This window comes from Lissotriton vulgaris, chromosome 1_1 (assembly GCF_964263255.1).
Source record: "Lissotriton vulgaris chromosome 1_1, aLisVul1.2, whole genome shotgun sequence".
NCBI classification, from domain to species: Eukaryota; Metazoa; Chordata; class Amphibia; order Caudata; family Salamandridae; genus Lissotriton; species Lissotriton vulgaris.
In genome coordinates this window covers 1,625,080,864-1,625,105,980 of record NC_141685.1, presented here as the reverse complement: position 1 = coordinate 1,625,105,980, position 25,117 = coordinate 1,625,080,864, and the positions used below count along the sequence as shown (strand labels likewise).

The 25,117-nt window shown below is 41.6% G+C and overlaps 2 protein-coding genes across 2 annotated transcripts in view; one reads left to right on the top strand and one right to left on the bottom strand.

The window, feature by feature from the left end:
• Nucleotides 1–16,286, bottom strand: part of SCO2 (synthesis of cytochrome C oxidase 2) — a 38,522-nt gene extending 22,236 nt beyond the window's left edge. The window contains exon 1 of the mRNA XM_086918829.1: nt 16,230–16,286. Within this exon, the coding sequence (XP_086774955.1) occupies nt 16,230–16,231 (2 nt within the window). The 5' untranslated portion in view covers nt 16,232–16,286. The remainder of the gene's footprint in view (nt 1–16,229) is intronic.
• A 482-nt stretch (nt 16,287–16,768) lies between these two features.
• The window catches only part of LOC147750925 (ankyrin repeat and FYVE domain-containing protein 1-like), a 176,911-nt gene continuing 168,562 nt past the window's right edge, over nt 16,769–25,117 (top strand). Inside the window, exon 1 of the mRNA XM_086931741.1 lies at nt 16,769–16,870. The gene's annotated coding sequence lies outside the window, so the exon portion shown is untranslated. The remainder of the gene's footprint in view (nt 16,871–25,117) is intronic.

Below are 25,117 nucleotides of genomic sequence, written 5' to 3'. Positions count from 1 at the left end.
TGTCTAAGTATTTTCCGATTGCATTCGAAAAAGTAGTGATTACCGAAATCGAAGCCATATTCAAGACACCTAAACCAAAACATTCAAACATGACAAACCAGGACATGACTACATTACAGAAACTGGCCAACAATGAATTGATTACAATAAGGCAAGCAGACAAAGGCGGCGCCTTAGTCATAATGGACACAAGCTATTACTTACAAAATGTTGAAAATCATATCCAAGATTCCAACACTTACATCATCATGACAATGGATCCCACCAAAGAATTCGAAAAAATTCTGAGAACAATCATTGAGAAAGCAATGGAGAATGGTATCATAGGTCAAAAGGAAAAAGAATATCTCATTAAGGAAAATCCATCTATTCCATACATATACATGATACCCAAGATACACAAAGATCTGAAGTTTCCTCCACTACGTCCCATTGTATCTACCATAGGTTCAATACACGAACCAATCGGAAAATACTTAGACAAACATCTGCAGACGATTGTACAAAAAACCAACATGTACATTAAGGATACTACCCATTTTCTAAATATCTTGGAAGAAGAACAAGCAAATTTCACGAAAGACATGATAATGGCAAGTATCGATGTTAAATCGTTATATACTTCAATACCCCATGATCTAGCTACATCAGCAGTTGAAAGCATGCTCATACATGAGGACAAAACAGAAGGTTTGAAGATATTCATCATGGAATTGTTACACTTTACACTGTATCACAGTTATTTCAAATGGGCAGACAAATTCTACGTACAAGCGTCCGGAACATCTATGGGCAATTGGGCCGCGCCCACTTACGCGAATATATTCATGCACAGATTTGAGACAGACAACATACTGGAGGATGAAAACTGGATAAACAACTTAATTGTCTACAAAAGATATATAGACGACATATTCGTCCTATGGAAAGGCACTGAAGAGAGCTTAAGGCAAGCGTTATTCAATCTGAATACAATAAATGAGAGAATCCAATTCACATTCACCCTGAACAAAACAGAACTATCATTCTTGGATGTACTACTAATAAATAAAGATGGAAAAATTACTACCAGTGTTTTTACTAAAAGCACAGACAGGAATAATTTATTACACTACAACAGCTTTCACCAAGGTCCACTGAAACATCACTTACCGTTTTCACAACTACTGAGAATAAAACGAATAGCATCTACCAACGAATTATATGTGAAACACAAACTTGAGACACTAGAGAAATTTAAAAAGAGAGGATATCCTGAACCCATTTTGGAATCAGCAGTCGAGAGAGCAGACAAACTTCAACGTCACCATCTGTTAACACCGAGCAACAAACCAGAGGAACAAAGAAACGTATTTGTTTCTAAATTTTCAACACGCAGTGCAAAAATAAAAAGAATAAGGAGTCATTGGCCATTACTAGCTTTGGAAGAGGATTTTAAGGGAATATTTAGCAAACCACCAATTTTTGCATATGAGAGAACCAGGAATCTGAAGGAACTACTCAAGCCATCCAATAAGCAAAAACAGAAAATACACTGGCACAGTACCATGCCACAATTGTGGCATTTGTTCAGCCATCATCAAAAGCAACACCATCAACCACCCCACCAAAGGGACACCTATAAATTTGAAAGTTTCAGGCACATGTGATTCGAGCAACGTTATATACGTTACGATGCCCATGTGGCCTATCTTATGTGGGGAAAACCCAAAGAAAAATAAAAACAAGGATCTTTGAGCACAAAAGTAATATCAAACTCAAAAACCAAAAATCTACCGTGGCAGTTCACTTCAATGAAGCAAATCATAATGTGAGCCAGTTGAAATTTTGCATCTTAGAAATGGTGGCAACCCTCCCAGGAAGAGACAATAACAATCAACTATTAAGGAGGGAAGTATTCTGGATCAATCACCTATGCACCACACATCGAAAGGGACTGAACGAACGGATGGATTTGAACTGTTTTCTTTAAACCTTAAAAATGCACGGACATTTATTGAACAGCCTTATTGTCAGACCGACTTTGATATACAACAGTTGAAATATTTTTATTTATTTTACTTTTTTACAATATCAGGTTATACGTTATAATGCCCTATGTACAATATATGTATACATTCTGTCACGAAGGAAAGACACGCTCCATTTACACAGTAACACCCACATAATCGCACGTTCATTGAAAAAAACAGTAAACAAAGCACGTCTACGACGTAATCACGTGATCGGGAAAACACCATAGAGTCAGGGAAACAGCGCGTAGAGAGTGACACACGCCGAGTTAGCGAGGAGAAGAGAAGCGCATTAACGTCGGGTAAGGACACGGCTCCGATTTCATTTTCTATCAGTTAAGTAGATACTGATTAAGACGACCGTGGTATCATTTTGTTTTCTTTTTCAATTCCACAGCCTGGAAGGAAAAATCACAATCTTCAAGGTTAGTACTAAGCATGCGCACACTCGCTAAAACAGGGCTGTAAGGTACAACCTACTACGTTTCCAACACTGTCACTTCACGATCACCAGTCGTTTTCACATCTTGAACAGAGCGCTTTTTAAGTTCACCCTGAGTGACAAACAGTATGTGAATGAAGTATGAACCGTTGACTGAATGTTTAGCCACGTATGACTATGTTTGTAAATATCATTTATCGTGTACTCATGAGGATATATTATGTTTTCAGATAAAGGAAATCCCCTGAGGAAGGGCGTTATGCTTGAAATGCATTGGGATTAAAATAAATATTTGGAAAGAAATGCACAAACAATAAAATATGTTATATGAACAAGGAAACTCGCTAACAAACGACGTTTGGAAATGATAATTAAACTTGCAAACAACTAAACTAAAGATTTGTGTAATTATATGATGAAAATACAAAGGAGTGCAAGCTAGGAGTGAGTCCTGCATTCGTGATAATTAGGGCGGCATGCTCTATTTGCAGCACTGAACATTTTCAAAGAAGGCGAAGCAGCGACATTCATTGGAGACACTCACCCTCACGCCCTCACCCCCCTCACTCGCCCTCACCCCCCTGACCCCTCACACACCTCATCACCCTCACACCCCCTCACTCTCACACACCCTCACCCTCTCACATCCTCTCACCCTCACACACCCCCTCACCTTCACAAACCCTCTCACCCTCACACCTCTTCACCCTCACACCCCTCACTCTCACACACCCTTACCCTCTCACCCACCCTCACCCTCTCACCCACACACACCCTCTCACCCTCACACACCCTCTCACCCTCACACACCCCCTCACCTTCACAAACCCTCTCACCCTCACACACCCCCTCACCTTCACAAACCCTCTCACCCTCACACCGCCTCACCTACACACCCCCTCACCCTCACACTGCCTCACACCCCTTCACCCTCACACACACTCACCCTCACACCCCTCACATACCCTCACACACCCTCACACACCCTCACACACCCTCACCCTCACACCCCCTCACCCTCACTCTCACCCTCACACCCCCTCACACCGCCTTACCCTCACACCCCCTCACCCTCACACACCATCACCCTCAAAAACCCTCACACTCACACACCCACACCCCCCTCACCCTCACACACACTCACACATCCTCACATACCCTCACACATCCTCACATACCCTCACACACCCTCGCATACCCTCATCCGCATAGCATAACAAAACATAGCATAGCATAACGAAACACAGCATAGCATAGCATAACAAACAAAAGCATAGGATAGCAAAAGCACAGCATAACAAAACAAAGCATAAGATAGCAAAACAAAACATAGCATAACAAAACAAAACATAGCACAGCAAAACACAACATAGCATAGCATAACAAAACACAACAAAACATAGCATAGCATAACAAAACATAGCATAACAAAACAAAGCATAACATAAAGCATAGCAAAACAAAACATATAGTAAAACAAAACATAGCATAGCATAACATAACAAAACATAGCAGAACAAAACATAGCATAACATAACATAAAACAAAGCATAGCATAACAAAACATAGCAAAACACAGCAAAACATAGCATAACAAAACAAACCATAGCATAACATAACAAAGAATAGCAAAACAAAACATAGCATAGTAAAACATAGCATAGTAAAACAAAACATAGCATAGCATAACATAACACAACAAAACAGCATAACAAAACAGCATAACATAACTAAACATAGCATAACATAACATAAAACAAAGCATAGCATAACAAAACATAGCAAAACACAACAAAATATAGCATAGCATAACTAAATACAACAAAACATAGCATACATAACAAAACACAGCATTGCAAAGCATAGCAAAACATAGCATAGCGTAAGGAAACAGAACAAAACATAGCATAGCATAACCAAACACAACATAGCATAGCAAAACAAAACAAAGCATAGCATAATAAAACACAACAAAACATAGCATAGCATAACATAACAAATCATAGCAAAACACAACAAAACATAGCATAACAAAGCATAGGATAGCAAAACTAAACATAGCATAGCATAACATAACAAAACAAAGTATAGGATAGCAAAACAAAACATAGCATAACAAAACATAGCATAACATAACAAAACATAGCATAACAAAACACAACAACACATAGCAGAACAAAACATAGCATAACATAACAAAGCATAGCATTGCAAAGCATAGCAAAACCTAGCATAGCATAACAAAACACAACAAAACATAGCATAGCATAACAAAACACAACAAAACATAGCATAGCATAACAAAATACAACATAGCATAGCATAACAAAACACAACATAGCATAGCCTAACAAAACAATGCTTGGCATAGCATAACAAAGCATAGCATAACAAAGCATAGCATAACAAAACAGCATAGCAAAACAAAGCATAGCATAGCAAAACACAAAATAGCATAGCATAACAAAATACAACAAACCATAGCATAGCATAACAAAACAAAGCATAGGATAGCAAAACAAACATAGCATAACAAAACACAACACATAGCATAACAAAACAGCAAAACACAACAAAACATAGCATAGCTTAACAAAACACAACAAAACATAGCACAGCAAAACAAAACATATAATAGCATAGCAAAACATAGCATATCAAACAGCAAAACATAGCATAGCATAACAAAACATAGCATAATAAAACACAACATATAGCATAGCATAGCATAACAAAACATAGCATAACAAAGCATAGCATAGCAAAACATAGCATAACAAAGCATAGCATAAAGCATAGCATAACAAAGCATAGCATAACAAAACATAGCATAGCAAAACAAAGCATAGCATAGCAAAACATAACAAAACAGAAGAGCATAACAAAACAAAGCATAGGATAGCAAAACGTAGCATAGCATAATAAAACAAAGCATAACAAAACATAGCATAGCATAACAAAACATAGCATAGCAAAACAAAACAACAACACATAGCATAACAAAACATAGCAAAACACAACAAAACATAGCATAACAAATCATAGCAAAACACAACAAAGCATTGCATAGCATAACAAAACAAAGCATAGGATAGCAAAAAAACATAGCATAGCATTACAAAACAAAGCATAGAATAGCAAAACAAAGCATAGAATAGCAAAACAAAGCATAGAATAGCAAAACAAAGCATTGCATAGCATAACAAAACATAGCATAACAACAAAACATAGCATAGCATAACAAAACATAGCATAGCATAACAAAACACAACAACATCAGCATAACAAAACATAGCAAAACACAACAAAACATAGCATAGCTTAACAAAACACAACAAAACATAGCATAACAAAATAAAACATATTATAGCCTAGCAAAACATAGCATAGCATACCAAACACAACAAAACATAGCATAGCATAACAAAATATAGCATACCAAAACAAAGCATAACACACACAACCACACACACACCCGCACACACAACTATCTATCTATTTATCCATCTATTTATCCATCTATCTATCTATCAATCTATCGCCCTCACTCCTTTCTATCTATCTATCTATCTAGCTCGCTCTGTCTATCGATCTATCACCCTCACTCTATCTGTCTAACGATCTATCTATCGCCCTCACTCTGTCTATCTATCTATCTATCGCCCTCACTCTATCTGTCTATCGCCCTCACTATCTATCTAATCACCCTCACTCTGTCTATCTATCTATCTCTCTATCTATCTATCTATCTATCTATCTATCACCCTCACTCTATCGCCCTCACTCTATCTTGCTATTGCCCTCACTCTATCTATCTATCAATTGCCCTCACTATCTATCGCCCTCACTCTATCTATCTATCTATCTATCACCTTCACTCTATCCATCGCCCTCACTCTATCCATCGCCCTCACTCTATCCATCGCCCTCACTCTATCCATCGCCCTCACTCTATCCATCGCCCTCACTCTATCCATCGCCCTCACTCTATCCATCGCCCTCACTCTATCTATCTATCTAGCTCACTCTGTCTATCGATCTATCACCCTCACTCTATCTGTCTATCGATCTATTGCCCTCACTCTATCCATCGCCCTCACTCTATCCATCGCCCTCACTCTATCGCCCTCACTCTATCGCCCTCACTCTATCGCCCTCACTCTATCTATCTATCACCTTCACTCTATCCATCGCCCTCACTCTATCTATCGCCCTCACTCTATCTATCGCCCTCACTCTATCTATCGCCCTCACTCTATCTATCGCCCTCACTCTATCTATCTATCTATCTATCTATCTATCTCACTCTATCAATCTATCTATCTTTTGCCCTCAATCTATCTATCGCCCTCACTCTATCTATCTATCGCCCTCACTCTATCTTGCTATCGCCCTCACTCTATCTTGCTATTGCCCTCACTATCTATCACCCTCACTCTATCTATCTATTGCCCTCACTATCTATCGCCCTCACTCTATCATTCTATCTATCTATTTATCTAGATACTGATCGCCATCACTCTATCGATCTGTCTAGCTATCTATCGCCCTCACTCTATCTATCGCCCTCCCTCTATCGCCCTCACTCTATCTATCTCCCTCACTCTATCTATCTATCGCCCTTACTCTATCTATCTATCCCACTCACTCTATCTATCGCATCACCACTGCATTACTCAGCACCACCACAGCATCACTAAGGGGCACAACAACATCACTATGCGCTACCACAGGATCATTGAATGCCACAGCATCACTAGTCGCCACCACAACATCACTCAGCGCCACCACAGCATCAATCTGTGCAACCATTCAACAACAACTGGGTAAAATATGTTCTCTCAATGTTTCAAGCTTTATTACAAATGTCACAAAAAGAGGTTAGTATTTCACTTCTGTTCTTGGATTTTCGTCACAATAAAATACACTGAACATATTCTTCACAAAAGTTATTTACAAAAGTTTAAGCTATTGCCATTATAAATTACAATAACTTTTATTTAAGTATTAATTATTAAAACAATTATAAGCCATTGTTATTTGTAATATCAATACATCCAAGTCACGTGAATACAACACATATTGCATTACAAATGCTATAGGTGTCACAAGTTATAACTATTGGCACTGTAAATGACAAAGCAATTATTTTTGCTATTTTCAAAACCAACACATAAATAAAAAATGTATCATTTATAATACCAATAGCTCAAACTTTCCTAATGCGAGACCTTATGCATTGCAAATGCTTGTTATAAATATCCCATCCAAGTCTCCACGGAGAATACAAATATAAAAATCAAGAGCTCGCCGATAAAGAGTAATGTCTCACCCTAAGGGCGCAATATGTGCCCGAACGTGATGCTGCGGTATCAGTGTTCTCTGGGTTCAAAGGTCGTCACCAATGTGAAATAGTAGGAATATCCACCAACATGGTTAATGATGATTTCTGAAGTAACATTAGGAGAAATACCTCAGCAAACCTGCAGCTCCCGAACCATCTACACATTGAACCCTCAGCCAATTCCAGATCTCTCACTTTCTGGGCCTAACATTTCAAGGTACAACACTAACATCAGCAAAAGGGACACTATCCTTTTGAATTCCATCATCAGGCAAAATCACAACTTCTACGAGGCTACTTTTATCAGTGCTTTCCATTAGCATTAACTAAATTATTTATAAATGGAGGAATAGAATTCTGGAATAAAGGTGACAATGAAAAGTAAATGCGGCCAGCAGTCAATGCAAATTGAAACAAGCATTGGCATAACCAATAGGTCTCGCCTTTGGGACCTTATAAGTGTTTAGCCATGCAACACTTGATGTTGTTTCACCAAGGATTTTGTGCTGGATAACTGAACACTTATAAGGTCCCAAAGGCGAGACCTATTGGCTATGCCAATGCTTGTTTTTAAAGTAGCAGAATCAACAGAAGGTGGAAGCACCATGAAAGGTCTGAAGGAGTGTGGAAGCAACATGGGGGAGTTTGGACATAGGCAACACAGGCTTTGAAAGTAGCAAACGTGGAGGGCACGGGGGGCACAAGAATCTGACAGGGAGAGAGGAGGAGCGTGCTCCATGCGGAGTCAGAGCAGCAATGGTGAAGAAGCACACGAACGAGCACTACAGGGAGTGGGTCAGGCAGAAGCACATGGGTGACCGAGAGCAACAGAGAGAGAGAGAGAGAAATACACCAGGGAGACAGCTTAAAAGACCTGCACTCCCATGCACTGCTTAAACACAAAGGAAACGAGAACAGCTGATGTGGTTGATATGACAGCTCCTCGAGCCTTGGGGGAGTTTACTTCAAAGCTCTTTCAGTTTACTGAGCATTGGTCCGTTAGTAAAGCAAGTGCCTATGGGAAGCATCATTTTTATTAGGACCGGCAAATATGACTCGTAGAAGCGAAAACTCTTTCTTCGAGATGAAGTTGGGAGTTCCAGCTGTCTCCATTAACATGACTCTTCCTTATTTTTATGGCTTTTTAGGGTGTGCTGGTGTCCAAAGGCATCTGGGTGCTAAGTATAGTGATAAATAATTGGGGAAAGGAACCGCCTTAGAGATGGAATAGCGAGGTTTTCAATGACTTATTAAGCTGCTTATAACTATCAAGGAATATGCTTCAATGGGAAGGGAGTTTCATGGAGAGGCTGCCTTGAAAATGAAAGCACAACTACCTTGCGAGATTTCCTTATTCCAGGCTTGCACAACAGAGAAACACAGAACGTGGGGGAATATACAGCATTAAAAGATGTTGACGAAAGGAAGGACTGTCCAAATGGAGCAGTGGCAGCTCGCCATGAAGGGCTTTGGGGCTCCAACTTGTCATTAAAAAAACAGGATAGAAGCAATGCCTCTAAAAAGGAAACTTATAGTGATGCTTAAAGAGTGTAATGTATAGCAAAGGAAGTAATGGTATGCTGTTTGTTTACAAGTCCTGCAGCTGCGCGGCCCTGAAAGTGACACGGCTGCGCGGCTGCCTCTAAAAAAGGAAACATATTGATGCTCAAACAAAGAGTGTAATGTTGAGCAAAGGAAGTAATGGTATGTTGTTTGTTTACAAGTCCTGCAACGCGTGGCCGTGAAAGTGACATGGCCGTGAAAGTGATCGTTGGGAATAATTTTAGCACGATTAGCCTGGATATATAAACTCTGTTTTGTATCTACAGGTCTAACTTTTCCTCGGGATAATGTGTAGAAATGCGTTGACGCGTTTCGATGGGTATCTGGTTATTCCACCTTTATCAAGACAGTCATTATATTCACTTTTCTTTGTGGTATATTTGATTGTTATACCCTGAATGAAAGGGAGTTGATATTTGCACTTATTCTTGTGGCTTGCTTTTGCAGACTCGAAGAATGGTTTATTAACTGGACCCCCTTCTTAAACGGACTTGAATAATCCCCGTTTCCCAACTGCCGTATATTCTTGAACATTCAATCCAGAACCCCAGATTTCTAGTTTTGTGTCCAAGGGGTCCGCATATGAGGTCCAAGGTAGAGGGGCTTTTAGTGCATACACCTCCTCACCTGCTGATGCGCTTACGTCGCGCTCTTATTAGCTCAGGGATTCCCCGTCCTGCTTAGTCCTCAAAAGAAAAAGCTTTTTCGAGTCTGCAAAAGAAGTACAAGAATAAATGCAAATATCAACTCCCTTTCATTCAGGGTATAACAATCAAATATGCCACAAAGAAAATGGTTTGGAGGCAGGTTTTTGACTTTGTTCAAGTCCCCATCACCATGTAAGAGAAGCGCATGCACTGCAAGAATGTCAGTTGTATCTGCGAGTATGAGTAATTAAACAAAAAATTTAAATTACACTATTTCTTTTAATATATTTCTTTTATAGTGCTACTCATCCGAGTGTAGGGTGCCAGAGCGCTAAACATTACTCACAAAGGCCCAACAATAGATCACATAAATGTTTAAATCAATATACAGGAACTGTTACATAAACACAATGAGGGTTATAAGGTGTAGGAGTCACATATTGTCCATACTTGTAGACATTATATGTTAAGATTGCGTGACCGTGAAAAACACAAAAAGTCAGGATTTAAAAATGTTGCAGTGATTGGGTTTGTCTGTACTAGCAAGACTTTGTTACTAGTACCCATAAACCCTTATTTACAAATGGAGAAGAACAGACCAGGAAAAAACAATAACGATCCAAGCCGATGACTTGCTGTTTCGGCATAGCTCACTTTGAAATATTAGGATGCCTGTAAGATATATCAAATATAGCCTCTTTGGGGCCGCTTAAGATAAAACAGATTTACTGTCACGTGTCCTTGTTTCCAATTTCTTTGCGGACGATTTTTTTTTTAATGAATGTATAAATCGACGGTCAGCCTCAGGTTAATGTCTCTACCCCCATTCCTCCGCCACACCCTGAACCCCCTTTTTGGTGGTTCCCGGAGTAAATGTCTTTCAATGCCTCCAGCAACGCCCGTCTGAGAAAAAGTTGCCGGCTTCTATTCTGATAAAGAAAGTAACTGCCTTACCTCATTAAATCTCAACAGCCATTGCCTTTACGTGTGCTGGAACAGTCCGTTCGGTAAAAGTTCTAATTTTGTAAAACACCCTCACTGGGCACTTTGTACGCAAAGCTGTTAATAAAGCTAAACTGGTGACGCTCATCTGTGACAGCTCGTCTCCGATCGTTGCTTCAAAACGTTTTGCAAATAGGCGGATCCAGAAAAGAAACGCAGACAAGAAACGAAAGTGTAACTTAGCTGTCGTCATGCTTTAACCTAGCACTCCAAAAGTAATTAGAAGAAGCAGTTTCGGACCACTTTTTTAGGCAATAAGTTTGCTTATCAGCAACCACCTAGTTTTCAGCCCTGCAGAAAACGAACTATCATCTTTCAAGCTTCTGGGAAACAAGGAAGTGGCATTGCTGCGTCGACTCACTTATTCTGCCAGCACTCCTCTCCTTCCAGTATAGGGTGAACCGTGAACGAGGAGGAGAGAGGGTATTGAATTGATGCCTCTCATCCTAGACGGGGGTCGGTGCAAAAAAGTAGTATGTAGTTGAAACACAGTTTTGAAACCAGTCACTATCATAAAGCATTGGCAAACGGACATTAATTAGAAGGCATGGATGTGCCTGTGTTAGACTTGGCTGTGTTTGCATACCGCAGCTCAATGAAGCCAGGCCTAATGGCTTGTTTAACAAGCGCTCGCCATTGCCTTGTCCTCCCCGTGACCCCGTGCGCCTCTGAGCTCCGTGCCTGCTTCACAGCTGTCATGAAGACTTTTCTTATCTGCTTATTAAATAAACAAGCAGAAAAGAAAAGTCTTCACAACAGCCGTGAAGCAGGCCAGCCAGTCCAGGAGGGCCGGAACAAAAAGCCAAAGGGAGGCAACCGAAAACCCTCCTTATCAATGGGAAGCCAGCGTTTAACAAACGCTGACGCTACCCAATGAAAATGAGGGGCGGGGCTTTGAGTCCCCTTCTTGAAACTGACTTCATTACTATAGATCTCGCAGGCGAGGAGCGCATTCGCGCTCCAACGCCAGGCGAGACCTAAAAACTTAGAGGCACTTATCTTTTCTCAGAGCAGCAAAAAGGAGAGACTCAGTCAAGGTTATTTATGCTGAGGACTGTGAGGTCATCTGGACCATTAAGATATAAATAATAATATGGTACAAAAGGCATGGAATTTGGATTGTTAACTTTGCAGCGAGATATTTACAGTAAAGAAGATGAATCATAATCGAACCACCCATTTGGAAATGGGATTTGTACCACAACTCTCCAGATGCACCAAATCGTGACGTACAGCAGGCTCTGTGTTTCCATGTTTAGGACCGGATACTGTATCTTACTCAATGACAGCGAGTCTCCTACCTCCAAGCACAATAATCGATTTCAATTGCTGCTTTTATTATCACTGAGTCTCAAGCCCGAGAATCATCAAATATAATGTTAACCTTCAATTTCCAAATCTTCTCACCCATACATTGGGAGTTTTGTTATTTCTCTGAGATGCACAAACCGATTCTTTCACTCTGACCCACAGAACCCATTCTACTGCTGTACTGGGTGCCACATAAGCCCTGCCGATACATCCGACTACTTAGCTACACACCCACCACCTAGCTGGTATTGAGGTGCACACACTTATCTGCTAGTTCAGGTTATCAATTGATGTGATGGATTTACAGCAATGTTAAGATCGCTTAAAGACTCCATGTCTCCAATAACGCAGTGCTGCAGTCTTCTATTTTTAATTTAACAATATAATGTATTCGGAGAGTACTAGTCCTCGTTCACTTGAACACACAAGACAACAATAATTTCCAAAAAGAAGTGTCCAGAGCTTGTTTCTTAAGCAGTGGGAGTGTGTATATATACACACACACGTTTTTACTTAGTATTTTGAAATGATATTGTTTCTTTACAGTGACTGATTCATCCCCATTCTCCTATTTTTTCCAATTTTCGTTGGCTGCTATCCACATTTAATTTCGATTATCCCTTTATCTCAGAATTCAATGTAATCATTTATAAATAACTTAGTTATTGATAATCTAAAGCATTGATAAAAGTGGCTTGCAGAAGTTGCAAATGCCTGATGATGACATCAAATTGTAGCATCACGTCATTGGCGAACTGGAGTGATCTGGCACTACTGCCAGCACACCTTGATCACTGGATGTAGAAATCTCTGGCTTTCAAGTATAGGAAGCAAAACACGTTCAGTGCCTCAGGATTAGCCCCACTATACACCACGTTCTTGTATTCGAATGCTGTAACCAGGTTTACAGGGATGTGGAATTCCTATTGCCCGACGCCCAGGATACATTGCTTGGGGTCAAGGGCAACAAGTTTTAATGTGCATTTTGTCCATGGGACAAACAGGCCCAACCCCCTGCCGCGCAAACCCTTTGGCTGCCAGTTTGCAGTACCACAATAAGGCTCAGGGAAGGGCACTGCCTGCACTTAAGTTAATATTTGTGTGCATATGTTAATGCTGTTCAAACTTGTATTTATGGTTCATTAATTGAGAGCCTTTATTATTAGGCTGAGCGCTCTCAGTAAATGTAAGTTCTGACTGAACTACTGACAGTGGTTCCAGTATAAAAATATGCACACACGGTTTCAAAGTTAAGCAATATGAGGCTATGCATAATGCTCCCAGAATGCTCTCTGATTAGATGCAAATATTTGCAGAAGCTTGAAAGCAAGATTAATGATTCTTTGCTTTTAATATAAAATTTTCCTAAAAAATGAAAGTAGGAAAAAATGTTTTTGCTGAACTACTGTAAAATTTCAGTTACCATTTCTTTTCAGCATCATTTTGTAAAATGCATGCTAGTATTTCCCCAAAATATTCATATTAGAAAAACAGTGTAACCAGTTTCAATAAGATTTTGGGAAACGAAAATAAACAAGCATTGGCAAAGCCAGTAGGTCTAAAATGGTAGTCAGCTTTTTAGTTTTGGCAATGCGTTACTTGTTTTGGCATGGTTTTTGTAAAACCTTGTTAATGTGAGAGCTGCCGGACCCTCACCAATATAACAAACATTGGCAAAAGCAAAAATTGTTTTTGGTCTCAAAAAAGCACACATTGCCACATTAGTTACTGGTACTGAACAAAACTACCTTGTGTGCCGATATGCTCCTTGTGAAAGAGCAGAATGCTGTCACTCACCTTGAAGCCAGCCGATTCAGAGAGAGAATTTTAATTAACACAAAAGGTCATGGGTAACGCCAGACCAAATTAGGGGCCCAATTATTAAAGAAAGTCTCAAAAGTGCACCCTTGGTATATGTCCTTGCATTAAGGGCCGCTATATGGCTTTCGTGAATTCACAAGAATTCACAGCAGTAGGGCAAGAAATAGTACTCCTAGAAAATATTTGTGAACTGCATTTTAGCATGAGCAAATATGCATGTGTAGATTTGCTCATGCGAACACCTGAGTGTTTGCAAGTTTATTTTCCCTCCAGCCACTTTTTTTCCTGGAAGGTTTACATCTGCCATGGTCAGGAGTAATTTTCCAACATTTCTCAGTATTGGAAAAGATTAGAGAAGAGTTGTTGAAAAGCCTTAAAATATGCAAGTTAGTAGGTTTGCAGAGACTCAAAAGGACATTCCAGCCCTGGAACTATTGTTTACCATTACCTTCAGTCCCAGTATGTAGATCTGCGGAAACGTAGCAACATAAAGGGATTGCTAGTATTCAAACACTAGTATGGTATGAGCCCTGGCATAATCAGAGAGGCTATGTAAGAGCTCTTATATAATGAGATTGCTGCCATAATTTGTCGCCTCACAACATGGCATCAAAGAGACAAGTGGATTTTGTTACAGGACAAGTAGATTTATGAAGCAACCTGCCCCATGGACACGTAGATATTTAAATAAATTCCACACCCCTGGGTTTATCTTCACCCAATTCTAACAATGCACGTTAACCCGCAAAAACAGAATTCAACCAGCCGATTCCACAATTTTTCATTCACGTCTGAGAGCAAAATACTGTTCAGCCACGATTCCCGGTAACACTAGTCCTTCGGGAATGCCTGGTTCTAAAATGGCGCCTGTTGGACTTAGCAGCTGACTCTGGGAGAGAGCATAGTTACATCCCAACACCGGAGCACTCTGTCCACTGTGAAGAGGTAGGCTGCCTTGCCCCGTGACGACCGCTGGGGGGAGGGGCATCGCACACCTACATGTGCCAAGTTGCTACATTATCACTGGAACATGCCTGGCCGTAAAATGGCGGCTACACGCTCGCGTTGGATCTGCGCACTTGAAGACTACCCTCCCAATTGGCACGGATAGTATCACAGGAGGGATCGGAGGGAGGAAGAGCATCATCCACCCCCTTCTTCACCTTTGCCGGCTCTGCCTACTTGGTTCGGCCCAGCACAACCTGTATCCAGCATGCAGCTTCCCTCACCACCATCTGGCCTTCTACCCTATGGACATCTCCAACTCAGTGGATCCTTCAAGACCCAAGACCACCACCCTTGAGTGCAACACCACCTGAAAACCTGGCTGAACAATGGCAAGAATTTCCTGCTCTGTAAATATGTAATCTATAATTGTCCAAGCCTAATCGCTGTTAAATTGTAATCCTGAGTGAATTTGCAATTTGTATATATTTACAACTCAAACACTAGTATATGTAGTAGACCTTTGTACTTCTGATTGTATCTCTTCCTTGAGTGACTTTACAACTTGTACAGTTGCAATTTTTTCTCTCCTTTCACTCCACTTGTATATATAACTTTAACCACTAGTATATGTAGTAGACCTTTGTACTTACTACCATTCCTATGTGGGTTTAGAGTTTATCTGTTTGTATCTCCTCCTAGAGTGACTACTCCTACTTGTACATTTGCATTTTCTCCCTCCCTTCGCTCCACTTGTACATTTGCCCAAAAAAATATTCTCCTGTTTATGTCTTATGTAGTAACTCATGTAATCCAAAGTCCTCATGTAACGGAACTTTTTCTTATGTACAGCTCTCTGACACCTTTGGGTAATGTTCGCGCTATATCAAAGCGCATTAAATAAATAAATAAAAATAAATTCCTTAATCCTGATCTGCGGGACTCCTCTGCTAGTCCAATAACGAAACCCACACACAGTTCTCAAACTACAATTCAATATTTCCTTCCAGCAGCCCAGCGACCGCACAACCGCGACAAATGCACTAAATCCTGGGCTGCTCGTCGACACCCTGCTAATCCCACACATTGCATACTGCTCTTCCAACGCAAGCTCTAGTAGTTATCACGTCTTCTTCACTCACATTGTAGTGGACAGCCAGCATAGGTCACTGCCAACTTCTCTCGCTTCAGCATTAAACGTGCAGAATCTGTGATTGACGTCAACAGATTCTAAACGCAGGTCTAGCCCTCACGCATCGGGAAAGACCGGAACGCAAAGTCGGCCATTGTAGGGTGTATGGTAGTGAGCTCCGGGTCCCTTTTTTGCAGACAATTATAACCAGAACAGCTTTGAAAAAAAAGTGGCGATTCAAAAACCGAGGAATAAATATTTTCTTCTCAAGATACGTCCGTGGAAGAAGAGAGGCGCACGGTAACAGAAGGCTAGAATTTTCGAACGCAATATAAAGAAATTGGCAGAATATCAATGTATAAGGAATGCGAGTTTTAAAATACCTTTACTGTCCCTACTTGAAGGTTGGCTCTCTAGGGACTACCGAATTCGAATAGTTCAACTCTGTCATCATGCAGCCTTATTTTTGTTCATTTCGCGCAGTCTGTTTTTTATGTCTTGGCCGGTGGCCTTGGCGAATCTGCTGCTCTTAGAGCGCCATCTGTTTCCCAAGTTCTTGCCGGGAGTGACGTGAAGGCCAGGCAGCCTGAATTCTCAATCTCAAGACTTCCGGGGTAAATAAGTGAATCTAATACGCGAACTGGAAAGACGGTAAGCAAAGCTGCCAAGGTTTCAGATTGTTTATGTGTGACATGTTCATAATTTCAGTGAAATTATGAGTGACATTTCAATCACCATGAGTGACATTTTCTCGCGAGCAAAATCAAGCAATAAAGATGAGAAAAGCATATAAATATCAGAAATCGCACCCACTTGAACAATGAAAAACTTTACAAAGATCTTAAAACTGCTGCAATTGACCTATGTCTTTGTTGTTACTCAATATTTGTGACTGCTGTAATTTCTACTTTAATGCTCATAGTCTATCGTAAATGGCCCAAAACCATTTGTAGTATTATTTATATGCCTTATATCATCCATTTAATTTGTAAAGCACTCTAATATCTTTCAATCCCTTTCTCACAAACCGTTCATGTGTTTTATAGTGCTGCTCATGCAGTGCAGGGTGTCAGAGCTCTTTACATCACACACACAATATACAGACAGAATGACTCATTTGTAGGTAATCCAGTCTAGAAATGATATTTGTAGCACATCCCCCGACAACAGCTGAAGTGTTGTCATAGGTAGTTCATCCATCCAGCAATAGTCTAGGATGAAACTGAAGTGATTTGCAGCGTGCCAAGCATTCTGCCTGGTGCACTAAGACCTCCAGCACAAATATGGAATAAGTAACTGGGGGCCAAGGCTATCTAGATATTTGATATTAAAAACATCCTGCAGTGTCACCTTAGAGTACTGACACCTGCAGGCATCGGCTGCAGCTGCCTGGTACAGCACAGGTGCCTCTGAGACTTTGTTTATGAAGCAGAAGGATGGAGTCACTCATGGGCTGATGTGTACGCCCAAAGACGGCGCAACCGACCATATAATCTCCAAACGGACACCTCCTCATCTGATACCGACTCAACTACTCGTCCAACAAGAAGACCCCCAAACATCAGAAATGCACCTGATAAACAACAGGCGAGTACTAGTACCAACGCTACCACTCCCAGCACTAGTGGAGAACAAACAACATCTAGCCGTCCTTTTTTAGAGATCAGCCCAGATCCTCCAGAAGACCCAGGCGGAGCAAGATCAAAAGAGCGAGACCCAAGTCCACCGGCCACAAGGAGCACAGTTGCCAAAAAAGACCAGAAACCAAAGAAAGCAGCCTCGTGATCAACATCTCTAGTGTTCTGCACAGCCGATGTGAGCTCATTATACACATCAATACCCCACGCAGGGGGCATCGAGGCAATAGAACAAATCCTTCTCAAAAGTGACATTCATCCTGATATGCAAACGTTCCTGATGGAATTAATGATATTCACCCTCTATCACAGCTACTTTAAGGTTGACGATCAGTGGTTTTTACAACTCTCTGGGATGGCCATGGGAAACTGCGCTGCCCCGTCCTACACCAATACCTACATGGAGAACTTTGAAACTAAATACCTGTACACCCACCCAAGTTTCCAAAAACACACCAAACTATTTCTACGGTACATAGACGACCTATTTTTCCTATGGGCAGACACCAAAGAATCTCTTCACAATCTCTTGATGGAAACTAACACCAAGGATCCACGGATTAAACTCACGTGGCAAATCAGCGACACCGACATCGCGTTCCTAGATGTCCACATTAAAAACACAGCTGACGGCATCGTCACGGATCTTTACAGAAAGAGCACAGATCGAAACAATGCCCTCCACTTCACTAGCTTCCACCAAGGCTCCCTGAAAAAACATCTTCCGTACTCCCAAATGTTGCGCGTCAAGCGCATAGTATCCGATGAAACTATGGTTCATCAACGGATGACGGAAATGTCAAACAGATTCCGGGCACGTGGTTACCCAGACAAGTTTTACAAGACGCACAAAATCGTGTGGCTAACATATCCAGACAGGACTGCCTGGCCAAGACTCATAGAAACACAGAACAACGCATGGTCCTCGTGTCCAAATTTTCCACTGCGAGTGCAGTGTATAAAAAGATCATCTGGAAGCACTGGCCAATACTGCAAAATGAACCGGACTTTCAAGGCATCTTCAATGAGCCTCCCATATTTGCTCACACCAGGAATCGAAACATCAAGGAAATATTGGCCAAGCCCATAGAATCAACTAAAAGACACCGCGGCACCCAACCCTGCTTGAACTGCGGCCACTGTAACAGTGTAATCAGGGGTAATGAAATACAACACCCCATGAAAGGACACAATATCAAACTCCATGTAGACGCCACATGTAATTCCACCAATTTAATCTACGCCCTCAAATGCCCATGTGGCAAACTATACATAGGGAAGACCGAACGCAAAATCAAAACCCGACTGAATGAGCACAAGTCTAACATCAGACTTAAAACCGAAAAATCTAGCATCGCTCTTCACTTTATGGAAGCACGCCACACCATCGCTCAATTAAAATTCATGGTCCTAGAGATTGTACCCAAAAAAGAAGGCATAGACAACACAAAACTTTTACTGAAGAGAGAACTCGAGTGGATTTACCTTCTGCAGACCCTCAAGCCCCATGGGCTCAATGATCGTACAGAATTTAGTTGTTACCTATAACATTGACTGTAATATTGCTGCTTCTTCGTTCCCTTTACCCCTGTCTCACCCTTGTTTACTTTTTGTTTACTTTTGTCTATCTCTGTTCACTCCCATCCATTTGCTTACGCATACATGTCTCCACCACTGGGTGTTTAGTCAGATTCCACCACTCCAATATGGCCCCCGTGTCCCACGGACGTGAGTCCGTCATCTCTGTCGATTTAATTATTTAGCCGATGGTCTCACACGCGGCTGAGACGGCAAGCGGATGACCACAGGAGAACGTCTTAAGGACGCCACGCGTTACTTTGAAGTAAGAGGCTGACTAATGATAGCTTAAGAGACCTATAGTTTGTCCGTACCACTGGCGGTAATAATCCCATCACGTACCCCACCTTGCACCTTAACTACGCGCACTCATCTAAGTAGCCCACACGTAAGAGCACTATAATAGATCCCTTTTATCTTTCCAAACACGTTACTTTCCCTCACTGCCACTTTCCTCTGCTTCCTCCTCAGCTCTCCGTGATCAAGGGCGCCTACGCCCGAAATGCATTGGAGCTTAATGTTCAAATGTAAACTGATCATAACATTGGTTATCTCCCGATATGCTGTTGAATATCGAAGTTAATTGCCTTTAAAAACAACTATGGAAATGATAAATAAAGATTTACAACTTTAAACAGAAGCACCTCCGTGTGATCTCAAGTGGTGTGCTCCACCAGGGGATGTTTTTGCGGGGCTCCGCATACACGACAATATCGATATTCGAAGGTGTTCCAGACGGATAACACCACCCTACGAGAGCACCCATAACTCAGAAGTACCTCACTGATTAACCTCCCTACCTCTACGTTGTGCACCCCGCCATCTCCAATATTCGTTTGCACTAAGACCTCCAGCACAAATATGGAATAAGTAACTGGGGGCCAAGGCTATCTAGATATTTGATATTAAAAACATCCTGCAGTGTCACCTTAGAGTACTGACACCTGCAGGCATCGGCTGCAGCTGCCTGGTACAGCACAGGTGCCTCTGAGACTTTGTTTATGAAGCAGAAGGATGGAGTCACTGTGGCTTTCGGTAACTATCCTGTTTTTTAAAACTTTTTTTGTATAAATCGTTCCTATCACATGTTAATGGAAAATGAAAAAAATAGATATTTTAAAAAACATCACATCATACATACAAACATACAAGCCAGACTCATAGTCAACCCTCAAAAAGTGTGTCACTGATGCAAATCTGTAACATAAAGATGATAAGCATACATCGCACAACCAATATCAGAACATTGAGGACGTTTGTACATCATGCCACGTGCCTTGGTGCACTTTTCTAGATGAAACAAAGGTAGCAACGTCCATAGGCAAGTAGCAAGCTGAGCTCTTGCAGTGAGTAAAATCACTAACCAGATCGCTACATTTAGGGGTAAAGGATAAGGTGGAACTGAAATTAACTCTAGGTAAATTCATTTAAGCAAAGAAGGTGGCTACGGACAAAATCTCCGTTGTGTGGCATCCAAACTTGTGTGGTCTCCAGGGCATAGATTTTCAGCGTGGGCACAAAAGTAAAGGAGGCATCAAATTGCGATGAAAATTGAGACATAAAAAGGTTTTAAGTAAACAGCACAGTAACAAAGGTAAATACACAATGCTCTGTGGATACTCAAGAAGGGATTCAATCATAATGTACATTTTATAAATCCATGATGAATAATCGTTTTCTAAATTGCGGGTACCTGAGATTAATACATAACCCTCTTATTTGGCATTATGTTCAGGTTAAAGCAGCTGCCTGACCAAAGTACTTACTTCTCTGTTCTGTAGTCTGACTGTCAGGCTGGTAGTCGCGACGTTGCAGCCCACAGAGTCCTATGTCACTCTGTCTACTCTGAGTGTCAAGTTCGGTGCAGTGGTGACGGTGAGCACAGCACTGACTGCAGCTTCCCGCAGCGCGCGAGGCCTCGACCCCTGCAATGCCATGATGATGTGAGTGTTGAAAATGCCGTCCTGTCCAGTCCAAAGCCCCGGGAATAAATGTGCGCAGGCAGCAGCCATTTATTATGCCATGTCACTGGGACAGCAGTCAGCACACCACCCAACTCGAGTCGAGTCCCCGGCTGCCGCTTCCTGAATCTGACCTCACTTCTGAACAGGCGCGGCGCGGGCAGGAATTTCTAAGACCAGAGGCAGCAGGGCAAAAAGTAACACTGTAGCAAGCAGCACACTGTGTTCAAAATTATTAACTGCTTACTGAGCCTGCTGGCAAGTCCCTATAGGGAGCTCAGTAGCAGAGCCGGTGCGTGTTCTAGCAGCCTGGTAACCAGTTTCAGCACTGGTACAGCAAAGTGACTAAGTGGCATTTAAATGCGTGACAACGTATTTCAGTGCGGTGATGTGGAACACCACACTGAAATGCATTAGTGTCACACGTGAAGCATGATACTTGACAGGCATGGGTAAGAGTAGTGTGAGTTTGGGTACTGTTTGGTGAAATGTAAAATTTCGGATCTACCTAGTTTCTATTATATTAAAAACACGGAAGGGGGATTATGCATCATCTGTCTTCACTTTATTCACGCAGCAGCAGTTCCGACATTCATCTATGTGAACTACATTTCCCAAGAACAAGAAAATACAATTAAAAACAAAAACCCTTTCACAACTGTATATTAACAACAAAATATTTACTCAGTCCATCAACTTAGTTTATTTATTATTTATTTTTTATTTCTTGCATTTATAGGGCGCACAGCTACCCAACAAAGGGTTTCCCGGCGCAGTAGATCCAATTGTTAATATGGCTTCAGAATACTAGATATTAAACAGCCACGTTTTTAAGGCCTGTCTGAATTTAATGTAGCTCAGCTCAGACCGCAGTGTATGTGGCATTGAATTCCAAAGTGAAGGTCCAAGAATGAGAAGGACTTGCCACCCATGCGTGACAGCTTGATCTTTGGAATTTCAAAGTGGTTGGCCGTGGAAGACCGGAGGATCCTGGAGGGACGAAAGGGGTGCACCAGGTTTTGCAGATATTTTGGAGCGGTATTGGTGGCAATCCTGTGCATAAAGCATAGAGATTTAAACTTGACTCGGTTTTCAATTTTTAACCAATGTAGCTTTCTGATATATTTAGTGGTTGGAGTGGAGATGGGAATTTTCCATAGTAATCTCGCTGCTGCATTTTGTACTGTCTGTAGCCTGCGGACAGTGGCTTTATTTGCTCCCAGGTACAGAACATTGCCATAGTCTAGCCTGGATGTTATTAGAGCATTGACAACAGTTTTCTTGGTGTTTTCAGGCAGCATCCAACAGATTTTTTAAAGCCATTTTAATATGGCAAAACAGGTAGCCGAGGTTTTTACCCCTTGCTGATGCAAATTGAGCGAGTCATCAATGATGACGCCCAAATTGCGAGCGTGCGTGACAGGGGTGGGGGGGGGGGGGGGGGTGCCCATTTCAGATGGCCAATGTTGGGGTCCCCAGAGTTCTTTATTTTTTCCCAGCACGATGAGCTCGTTTTTTTCGCCGTTGAGTTTTAAGAAGTTTTTATGCATCCATTCAGCGATTTTACTGAGTCCGAGTTGTAGAGAAGAGGAGTTGTCGGAGTCTGCAGCTGATAAAGAAAAGAGCAGCTGAGAATCATCAGCGTAAGAGAACATTAGGAGTCCTGTTGCCTCCACAATTTTGGCAAGGGGACTCATATAGACGTTGAAGAGCAACGGGCTGAGAATAGAGCCTTGTGGTACTCCGTGTTTGAATGTCATAGTGTCAGAACATGCGGTTTGTGAGAAGACTTGGAACGTGCGATTTTTCAGTAGTGACTTGATCCAGTTGAGAGCCGCACCACGGATGCCTATGGAGTGGAGTGTCTGGGCGAGGACCGCATGCGACATGGTGTCGAATGCGGCGCTGAGGTCGAGCAGCACAAGTGCCACTGTTTCGCCCTGATCCACCATACGGCGGATATTTTCGGTTACGCCCAGAAAGGTAGTCACTGTGGAGAAGCCTGCGCGGAATCCCGACTGGTGGGAAGGTAACAGGTCGTGAATGGTAATAAAATCAGTAAGGCAACGGTGTACGTGCTTCTCTAATATCTTTGCAATATCTGGGCAGCAAGGAGATAGGGCGGAAGTTAGCTGGCAGCTTGGGGTCTGCGCCGGCTTTTTTTAAAAGCGGATGGATCATTGCATGCTTCCATTCACTGGGTACAGATTCTTCCAATAGCGAAGCATTTAGAAGATCAGTGATGGTTGCAAGGACATTGCTGTTAAGTTGCTTTAAGACTGAGCATGGCAGTGGGTCTTTTGGTGAGCCTAATTTAATTGTGTTGAGCAACCTTTGAACCATGTCAGGGTTCAGTAAGGGCCATTCATCAAGTGTGGCAAGAGATGCATCGGACAGGATGGAGCAGTCAGGAATACTTGTATCATTGTCTGGAGTAAATGATGCACAGTTGGATGTAGCTTCAGAGGCTGAATGGTGTTTGTTAGAAGCTTGATTAATGTCTTGGTGAATTTTGTCAACTTTATTAATAAAGAAAGCGGCTAAGAGGTCGCATTGTATTTTATTAAGTTCAGGCGGAGGTTGTAACGTATTAGAACCAGCCATCTCTTTTACTAATTTAAAAAGTGTTTTGGAGTGGTCTAAGGCATTCGTGATTTTAATCCAGATAAATTCTGCTTTAGCTTTGCCACACAGCTTTTGGTAGTTTATTAACTGAGTTTTATATTTTTTCTTGTCTGCTGGTGAGTAATTTCTTCTCCATTGTCGTTCAAAATTTTTACATCTGGACTTTTCGTTTTTTAAAGTTTCATTGAACCAGGGGGCAGGGCAGCGGTGGGTATTTTGTTTTAGCTTTGTTTTAGGTAGGGTGGAGTCAATGGCTGCCAAGAGCCAATTTTGAACTGTAGAGGAAAGCTGCTGGACTGTTGTCTTGGTGCAAGGGCTATGCTCTTCCAAGAGAGCATTAAGACTTTCCGTGTCAAGTTGTTTCCATTTCCTTATGTACTGAGTAGGTATAGGTGTATTGTCTTTATTTGTTAAATCAACCTGAAGGGTGAATTTAACCAAGTAGTGGTCAGACCAGGGCAGGGGCAGGGCAGGATGCGTGACGATGTTGTTGAGATTAGAAAATATAGGATCTAACAGGTGACCAGCACAATGTGTTGGCCCTGAGTTCTTTAGGATCAGATTAAGAGATGCTAAGTCAGTTGTAAAATCTTTGGCCAGGAAACAGTCCTCATCCTCTAGATGTAAGTTTATATCACCTAAGATTGTGAAGTTGGCAGTTCTCATAACTAGCGGTCCAATGAGTTCTGACATATTTGTCATCCATTTGGATGGTGCCCCCGGGGGCCGATAAATAAGGACTCCGGATAGAGTAAAATTAGAGGTTAGCGTAAGTTTGAAGGTCGCGGCTTCACAGCCACCACATGAGAGAGGTTTAAATTCGCAGCTGAAGGTTTTTTAAAAAATAATTGCTATTCCGCCACCGGGTTTCTTATCACGATAAAGTCTAGTGATAGCGTAAGTGTCCGGAAGTGCCATGGTTATGTCTGGACCCGAGCTCTCTTTAAGCCATGTTTCAGTTAGAAACAATGCATTGTGTGCCTCATCTAGTAATAAGTTGAATATTTCTGTTTTATGCATTGGTAAAGAGCGACTATTGAGGCTGAGGAACGAAAAAGATTTTGACTTTAATTTCAGATGGTTCTTATTAGATTCAA